This window comes from Priapulus caudatus, unplaced genomic scaffold (assembly GCF_000485595.1).
Source record: "Priapulus caudatus unplaced genomic scaffold, Priapulus_caudatus-5.0.1 Scaffold1550, whole genome shotgun sequence".
Lineage (NCBI taxonomy): Eukaryota > Metazoa > Priapulida > Priapulimorpha > Priapulimorphida > Priapulidae > Priapulus > Priapulus caudatus.
In genome coordinates, this window is record NW_014578611.1 from 56236 (window position 1) to 66056 (window position 9821).

The following is a 9821-nucleotide window of genomic DNA, read 5'->3' on the forward strand; positions in this document are numbered from 1 at the left end:
GAAGACAGTGAGAACATACCTGATGGGGTCACCTTGTTTACCTGTGTGTGGTTATTATATACATACAGGTAGTGGGAAGACAGTGGCTTACCTGGCACCGGTGGTTCAACAGATCTTCGACGCCAACTCTGCGTCGACGACCCGGCCTCCGACTAACTCACCCCAGGCTCTCGTTCTCGTGCCGGGCAGAGAGCTGGCCGAACAAGTCTACGTAAGAGAACACCTTACTGTCGTGCCGTACCCACCGACTCCTCGTGACGCAAACTAGTTAACGTCGCTCAAAGAGATTAGGGGACGTCTGTGAAATTGACAGTGCATCCCTGGCGATGAAGCACGGACATGCTTCAACATGTTCAATGTACTTGGATAGGTTTCGTGGAATAGTTTCTCTTCGCATCCCCTTTTTCGCTGCACCCTACTAACTACTCTTCATCTTTCGCCGCAGACCGTGATTAAGAGCTTGTGCAGGCGGCTTGGCGTGCGCGCGGACATGGTGGTGGGAGGCCGCGGCACGAAGAAGCTGCTGGCGGCGGGTCGACACAGTGACTGTGACATTCTCGTCGCTACTCCGGGAGTCCTGTGGAAGCTGCTGTGCGCACGTAGGTGACAGCTAGCAACGTTACCATGGCGACTCGCCCGTCCGTCCGTGACACGAGCGAGAGATAACCACGCCCTGCTCTCCTCCTTCAATATTGTTGCTAGGTCGGCCAAACGAAACCCTGTTTATGTACGTTTTTAAACGTGAACACCAAAATGTCTACTTTGCAACATTTCATTATTGATCAGTGCGTTTAGAATGCCTCGCAACAATGACTGGCTAGACCTACCTATCAGTCACTCCAGCTAGCTAAGACAGTTTTTTGTCATTTCGGTATCACATCTTTCTGCTTTTTTTAGTGTCCACACCAGCTCAATACATTGTTTATGCTGATACACGAGGGGTTCATACTGAATGTATTTCACAGGTATATTCACGTTGGAACACGTTAACTACGTCGTCGTAGATGAAGCCGACTCGTTACTGGACGACAGTTTCAATGATATTATCTGTCCGATTTTACGTAAGATTAAGGTAACTCAGCACTGCAGTCTACCTATTCTAAGTTAGGATATCTGTAGTTAGTAATTTAGTTATAAGAATAGGAGATATCTTAATGTCTGCAGTCTCTCGTATGCAATAGCAAGTCGGAAAACTCTACACCGAAATCTATATTGGATATCTACAGTTATGGATTCAAAAATAGACAAATTATATCGACCCTGTATATCAAAGTGCAAATCGTAGTCTAATGGTAGGACCGGTCAAATAAATCCAAATCATCATTCCCATAGCGGAATGCTTGTAGAAATCGTTGGTTGTGTTGTTATGTGCTGACACTGTCGTTTATGTGTTGTTATGTGCTGACGCTGTCGTTTATGTGTTGTTATGTGCTGACGCTGTCGTTTATGTGTTGTTATGTGCTGACGCTGTTGTTTATGTGTTGTTATGTGCTGACGCTGTCGTTTATGTGTTGTTATGTGCTGACGCTGTCGTTTATGTGTTGTTCTGCTGCTGCAGTTCAGAGCGGCCGTGCCTGTGGTTGATGACGCAGTGGGAGCTCAGGCAGTATTCACCGGTGCCACGATACCCAAGTCCTTACACACGATACTGGACGGCATCGTCGCCGTCGAGTCCCTGATGCATGTGACGGGCGAGTACCTTCACCGCGTCATGCCCCACGTTACGCAGAAGTTCATACGAATGCATGCAAAGGTAGCGCTATAGTTGTATTCATACATGTACTTATAGTTATATAGCTACGGTCACAGTTATAGCTACGATCTCTTCTCTCTCCTCTCTCTTATCTCTCTCTCTTGCCTCTCTCTCTCTCTCTTCCACCTCTCTCTCTTCCGCTCTCCCTCCTCTCTCTCTCTCTCTCTCTCTCTCTCTCTCTCTCTCTCTCTCTATCTCTATCTTCTAATCTCTCTCCTTCCCTTGCTCTCTCTTCCTTCAATCCTCTCTCTCTCTGCTCTCCCCTCTCTCTCTATTTCTCTATCTTCTATCTCATCCGTCTTGCTCTCTCTCTCTCTCCTGCCCACTCTCCTCTCCCTCTCTCTCTCTCTCTCTCTCTTTCTCTCTCTCTCTCTCTATCTTCTGTCTCTATCTCTCTCTCTCTTCGCTCTCTCTCTCTCTCCCTCCCACCTCTCTCTCTATTCTCTCTCTCTCTCTCTCTCTCTCTCCTCTCTCTTCTATCCTCTCTCTCTTGCTCCATCTCTATCTCTCTCCTCTCACCTAAGTGTTAGCAGTAATACTACAAGGACTGCAGATCAACCGGATTAACATCACGCAAAGATTCATGCAAACATTCTGTCTGATTGTTAACGTACATTGTATAACAATGTGGTGCCCATGTGTAAAGAATTGTGGTCGGTAACACTGGATATAAGAACGGCTAACATTGTTTATGAACCAAATGACGTGAGTACATTGTAATAACACGTATCATCGGTACACATTGTATTAAGGACCATTACACCACCGCGTACACAAACTGTTTAGCAGAGGAAAACACGACTCGAGGAAGAGTTATGCAACCGTAAATCCATCCATAATCATTGCTCCGCACCCGGTCTCTAAATTCCACCACTATCCTCATCCGCATCCCAACATCTTCTCTTCTCCCTGTTCTTCTCTCGTTGCCGCCGCAACAAGAAACTGCAGAACAAAAACAAAAACAACAACATATACAACTACGTGACGCGATAGCAATCCGCCCCTCACGTACAGACGACCTCACAGATGATTGTATAACCAAGCTCTGCGGGTCAGGCAAGGGAAGCTAACACGACTTCTCTGGTGCATAAAAAGCGACGTTCCGCCACGCACTAGGCCAAAGACTTACGTGCACAGTCCAGAGATCGGATGCGGTGTTACCACGAGAGCATTGGTTTGGGGGTTTTCCAAGATCGTGACAGCCGATGCTCCTTATGTGCACGCCGCACGCCTGTGTTACATACACGCGGCGCTGTACTGCGGCTGCGTTACAATAGGTAAGTGCAGTGCTAGCTGCTTGCCACATGATCACATGACCGCATTGCGTGCATTGTGTATGTTGGCAGATACGTGTATGTGGCGGGCGTACGCGTGTATGTGCTACGCACGATGTATGTGCCGCACGCGGTACGTGCGCGCATGCGTGTACGCCGCACGCGTGTATGCCACGCACGCGTGCTATGCGCACGCATGCGTTGTACGTGCACCGACCACGCGTTGTATGTCACGCATGCGTGTACCGTGCCACGCAGCGTGTACCTGCACGCACGCGCGTACGGGTGTGTCTCGTGGTTAGGGTTAGCCGGTAGGAGTTTAGGGTTAGGGTTAGGGTAGGGTTTAGGGGTGAGGGTTAGATATATTATAACTCGTAAAAAACAAAACCCTATATCATATATATACCCTAACCCTCATATATATATATATATATTAGGGTACGGGGTATATATAATATATATGGTATAGGGTACTATAACCTACCCTACCCCTACCCTAACCACACACACACACGCTACACGCGCTCGGCGTGTAGGGTATAGTATATAATTTATATAGGTCTAGGGTATATACTATATATAATATATACCCTAACCCTTAATTCAAACGCCCACGCGTACTTGTGGTCGACTCTGACCGCTCGATCGAGTCGCGCCAATCGCAGTCGTCAGTGCTAAACGCCGCTGCACAAGCTTCATAGAACGTTGATAGAGATCACGGTGCGAGGGTGCAGAGATGCGGATCAGTCGGTGGTCACTAGCTATAAGGTTACAGACGGCCTGGTCACACTCACTGACTCAGCCATAGCGACCGTTCGCGTAGCTAGCTTACGATATGATCCCGTGTCGCCTAGGCCGGCTGCGCCCCGCATCTTCTCTCTCTCTCTCTCCTCTCCTCTCCTCTCTCTCGCTCTTCTCTCGCTCTCTCTCTCTCTCTTTCTCTCTCGCTCTCGTCTCTCGTCTCGCTCTCTCTCTCGCACCTCTCTCTCTTTCTCTCATCTCCTCTTCTCTATCTCTCTCTCTCTCTCTCCTCTCGGGGATCTTCTGGGTCTTCTTGCGTTGTCTGTGTCGTTGTTCTGCTCTCTCTCTCTCTCTCTCTCTCCTCTTCTCTCTCTCTCTCTCTTCTCTCTTTCTCTCTCATCTCTCTCTCTTCTCTCTTCTCTCTCCTTCTCTCTTTCTCTCTCTCTTGCGGTCGTTGTCTCTTCTCTCTTCTCGTGCGGGGTTCTTCTCTTATCTCTCTTGCTGTCTTGCTCTCTCGTCGGTCGTCTGCGGGGCTCTCTCTCTCCCGTCCCACCACTCTCTCTCTCTCCTCGCTCTCCTCCGTCCCCTCTCTCTCTCTCTCGTCTCGGGTTGCGTCTCTCTCTCTCTCCTCTCTATTCGCTCAACTCTCTTCTCTCTCTTCTCCTACCACCCTCCTGTCTCTCGCCTCCCTCGTCTCTCTCTCTATCTCTATCTCTTCTCTCGCTCTCTTGCTCTCTCTCTCTCTCCTCTCCCTCACTCTCTCTCTCTCGCTCTCCTCTCTCTCTTCTCTCTCTCTCTCTGATCTCTATCTTCTCTCTCTTCGCTCTCTCTCTCTCTCCTCTGCTCTCTCTCTGCTTCTCTTGCTCTCTTCTCTCTCTCTCTCTCCTCCCCCACCTCTCTCTTCTCTCATCTCCTCGTGCGTCGGTCTCTCGTGTCTCGTGGTTGTGGTTCTGTCGCTCGGTCTCGTCTCTCTCTCTCTGGGGTGATTGTCTTGCTGCTCTCTTGTCTCCTCTCTAATCTCGTCCCTCTCACTAAGTTAGCAGTAATTACTACAAGGACTGAAGATCAACGGACTTGTTAGATTCCATGGCAAACATTCATGTCTTGCTGATTGTTGTTGTCTATGCAATTGGACAGGGGCCAGGCGAGGCGAGCGAAAGCGACGAGGCGGTAGGTGCTGAGAGGGTATCCCCCTCCCGTTATGGGAGATTTTGAAAATTCGTGCATGAAATTGGATTTTGCTGCACACTCAAAATCTCAGTAGTTAGGGTAACTCTATATGAGAGCTGTGATATGCTAATCCCTTATACCCCTCCCTCCGCTTTTTATTTTTCCACTCGATCGCATCAACGTGGGCGTGGCCCTGGTGGGCCCGCGAAGGCTCTGGTTACACCAGACCAGTTGGTGGACCCTTAGCTAGACCAGCTGAAAATGGGTGTACGAAGCATGATTTTTTCAAGGCGACAGAGAAAAGAGTTAACGACCAAGAACAGCCGATGAAGCAATTTCTCAACGGGGGAGGTGTTTCCCTCCCAGTAGCTGGGTAATTTTTGGAAAATATGTGCATAAAATGCGCATTTTTGCGACAATTCATTTTCATTATTAGGTATTAGTAATAGCTGGTATTAGACCAAATCCCCATTAAGGGCCCTTCTCTCTTAATTTTTTACTCTCCGATCAAGAGGGGCATGCGGGTCTCGTCGTGGTTGCCGCGTCCTTGTCTGACGCCGTATGTGCGGCTGCATGGCGAGGCGATGGACGGGGTAATACTGGGAATTAGGTTGATTTGTTATGTTAGCAGTACCATGCAATGGATTGTATCCGTTATAAACTGTTTCAAGTTCCTCATATCAAAGTTAAAAGTTAAATTATTTTTTGGAAAAGTAAGACGCGCATATTGAATGAAATCAAATTAAACGCATCTACGCGGAAAAACAGCGTAGATGTGTATGTATACCTGCACTGAATAAACATGCAATATATTAAATTACCAAAAGATTTACATCGTTTTAGAATACAATAGCGCTTATAGATCACATTAACATTTGTTCCTTATAACAATTTTTGCTTTCCTCTTGATGAAGAACTAAAAACCTATTGAAAGTTGATTTTTCTGAAGAATAAGATATGAGAGAGGGTAGGCTGCCATATATAGGGGTGTGCCGCGTCTATTGTAAATAAAAAGGAAATTTTTACCATGAAAAGAATTGTTTTTTTTGCCTTCCCCTGATTCAGAGAACAGGTATTTAATGAATAGGTGTTGAAATCGGAATTTGAATAAAAACCGGAGTGGAATGGATGCCAAAATCGGCCGTCTATAAGTTCGAACTATATCCAAAGTTATTCACAATAGCATTTCCATTTCTTTTCTTCTGTCAATTAAGAGTTCAGAACATAAAATTCAATCCAAGCCAAACTTGCAACACACAAATCTGGAGCAAGAAGAATTATCTCCTTTCTTTCTATCATGTTTTTGTTCTGCTGCAGATAATCTCAAAGCCAAATCAAGTCTTCTCGGTCGATTTTGCAACAGAAACATTTTGAGGTATTTCGTTGACATTAAATGTATTCACTAACTCTCGTTAACGAAAAGAGAAAAATTGGTGCCAGAGAATCCGTGGCTGCGTCATGTTAGCACGAATATTTGTGTAGATCGTACAATGCGTGATTTTATGAAGATGTGGTTTCGGGCTGTTCTCAGCAGCATGCCCAGAAGTAACAGAATTGTGGCCTCAGTCCCTGTGAAGACGCGTGAGAGGCAAGGGCAATTTTTTGTTTGTTTGCTTTGCCAATCAACAGGGGGGCCCCTTAGCTAGCAGTGGTTTTTTCTGTTGACTGATATTCGGTATTGCATATAGTTGTAACATTACATATAGACGCACTCAGAAAATAATTTTTGTAAATTATACATTAACGTATTGAATGAGCGCATAATCAAAAGTAATTGATGTTAATATTTTAGGTTATTTTTTCACGTTTATAGTTATAAGGTGTCCATGTTCAGGAGCGCAAGGCATATGTGGCGAGAGAGAGTGCGAGGATGCTAGCTGAGTGTCACCCTGAAGAACTTATAATGCATAATTATATCGGTATTATATATTAGGCCAGCTCAATTCCCGGAGGATAACATCAACAAGATTGCGTCGCAACTAAAATTGTGTAGTTCTCAACAAATACTATGGTCACACCGAAAAATAAAACAGTCGTGAATATCTAACGAATAGAGGTAAAACAGTAACAATTTCTTATTTATTGCATTTATTATAATTCCGTATTTACACAAACTCTTGCCGAAAGCACCTTGCCCTTTGCTGCTTGTTTCATTTTGTATCATCTCTTCATTTGTGTTAGATGTCATAATAAGTAAGGTTGCTGGCAGACATACACAGGAATCAGAATCTACACATGTATGTTATGTTTTCTCGTACTTTCGAGTGTCCACTGCACTGGCGGTACAGTGGACAGTAGCGCATCAGAGTATAACCCAATAAATAACATAACTAGTGCATTAATGTGCTTAGACCTGCTCTATCTATAAACATCGATTTATGAAGTACTTCTAAACATATATACTACCAGAACTATAAGTAATCGACTTATCATTACATCATGCATTACAATCCTACACAGTAGTTGGTGAGGTCATATATAGTTATATATGACAATCACTAGCTCAGTCACAGCATAAGATTCATATGCTATTCGCGTCCAGCTTGCTCCTCGTCCCCTCTTCCTCACTAGTGGCGCTGTGATGTCGGCAGGGTGCACGTTGCGCGTGGTTGATCCCGTCGGGGCGAGCAACTGGTGCGCGCCAGGGTTTTGGGTTAGAAAGAGCCCCCCCGCTCCCCGCCGGCCCGGCCCGCGCCGCCGGCCCGGCGCCGTCCGGCCCCCCAGCGTCGCGATAGTTGGCCGTCTAACCTCATAGGTAAGAGACGTCGCTCTTCACTCACTGAAAGCTGACGAAGATGTAAGATCGACGCATCACAGTGATTCCACACCTCAATGCGTAGCACCTTACATGGGAGTAAGTATTCCCAATTCCAGCAATCTCATAGCTTCATTACATATTATACCAACCTCAGCTATACTATTTCAGCCGATGCAGGGTCATAAATCTTATTTTCGCAATATACACAACATTCTCATGTTATGTGCATTCTAGCCACGCGTATATATATATTCCAACTTTAATGCACTCCTTCTACATGTATATGTGTGTGATGCATGCCATCCATACTGCAGACATGTATTTCTAGCACCATATTAATCTCACATTGATAGCCTACATTTCTGTGACTGCCGCTTCAAAGCTGATGAATTTCAATGTGTAGCGTTATATGAGGTCTGCTGTGTACGAGAAAACTGGGTGTCAAGACTTAATGTTAAGACCTATGTTTGTTCTGACAATGGACACCCAGTGTTGATTTAGTTAAGTGGCATGGGAAGTCGCGCTCACACTACATTACACTACACTACACTACACTTACGTGCAATACGCACTACACTACGCGTGCACTACGCTGCCACTACACTGCATTTGCACTGCACTGCACTGCATTGCATGCACTACCACTTACACTACACTACACTACATACACTACACTGCAATTGCACGCCACTACCACTACACTACATTTACACTACACTACACTACACTACATACACTACAACTACACTAGCCTACGCTACGCTACGCTACACTACACTACGCTTACGCTACGCTACGCTACGCTACGCTATCACTACACTACACTTACACTACACTACATACGCCTACGCTACGCTACACTTACACTACACTACACACCGTCTATTGCTGCCACAGCTCAACCATGGTTCTTGAAGCAGACGAAAGTTGTGACCGTTGACCACCGTGCTAACGTCCGACACGGCGCCGTGCGGCGCAGCGGTGGATGTAGCTCCGACATGTTCAGATGCGGAAGTCGAAGTTGGATGACGTGGCTCACTAGAAAACCACCGGCTAATGTTCCTGAACTCGCGCATCGCATCCACTGATGCATGTCGTTCGATTCTGCCTGTTATCCAGGTGAATCATAAATTTTACTAGTAAACATTGCCTGCCATGCTCTGAGTAGTTTCGAGCAGGTGAACGGTCAACTTTATTGATCTATACATCAATTTCCAAAGAATATGACCCTTCCTCTCTAGTTACTCCATTATTACTCAGTCTTGTGATGACTGTATAGCCTGGAATGACAGCAGACCCATTGTTGGAACTGTTGAGTTATGTAAATTAGGCAATAATCTGCTGTGTGATCCCATGTTATCTGCATATCATTGTATAAAACCTTTATGCGTCACCATCGTGTACCTTTAAGTGCTGCTTATCAAAACCTTATGCATCACCCAATCGTGCACCTAGTGACTGCTATCAAACCTTATGCGTCAACCAATCTCGTGTTACCTTTACGGTGACTGCTTATCAAACTTATGCCGTCAACCAATCGCTGTGTAGCTTTAAGCGTGGACTTGTATCCAACCTTATGTGATCATAACCAACTCGTGTACCTTTAAGCTGACCTGTTATATAAACCTGAGCTGTCACGCGTACTCCTTTAAGGATGCTGAGGCAACGGATCCCACGTTCCACCACGTCATGTGGCAGACGAGCGTCAGGAACCTGCCATCTTGAAGGAGGATATGAACGAACCTCGTCGTGCCTGTCGCGAACACATACGCGTCGTTACGCGAGCATGTCGCTTATGCGACAACGCCTGCCGACATCACACCACGCGATGAGAGATTCCGTCAGAGGTTAAGGAGTGCCTCATTAGGCAGTGCTATCGTGAGGTTAGATGTAACCGCCTACTCTGTAGCTCAAGCCCTTTATAAACTGCTCGTCGATGTAAATTACGAACTTCACTGTGTCGCCCACCATTCTCCTTAGCTAATAAACCAAGGAAATGTCTTTTCGAGAAATTTAGTTATCGAGTATTTCTGTCATAGTTAATCCATCCACCGGCAGTGCATGACATCCGTCAGATCTAGGCAATCAGAATTGTAAAAGGCATATCTAAAAACAACTGCTTTGT

General features: G+C 45.9%; 1 protein-coding gene across 1 annotated transcript in view; it reads left to right on the top strand.

The window, feature by feature from the left end:
* Window positions 1-9421, top strand: part of LOC106816981 (ribosome biogenesis protein BMS1 homolog) — a 15813-nt gene extending 6392 nt beyond the window's left edge. The window contains exons 9-13 of the mRNA XM_014821623.1: window positions 69-211; window positions 446-599; window positions 966-1072; window positions 1559-1753; window positions 9350-9421. Coding sequence (XP_014677109.1) covers window positions 69-211; window positions 446-599; window positions 966-1072; window positions 1559-1753; window positions 9350-9421 — 671 coding nt within the window. The remainder of the gene's footprint in view (window positions 1-68; window positions 212-445; window positions 600-965; window positions 1073-1558; window positions 1754-9349) is intronic.
* The last annotated feature ends 400 nt before the right edge of the window (window positions 9422-9821 follow it).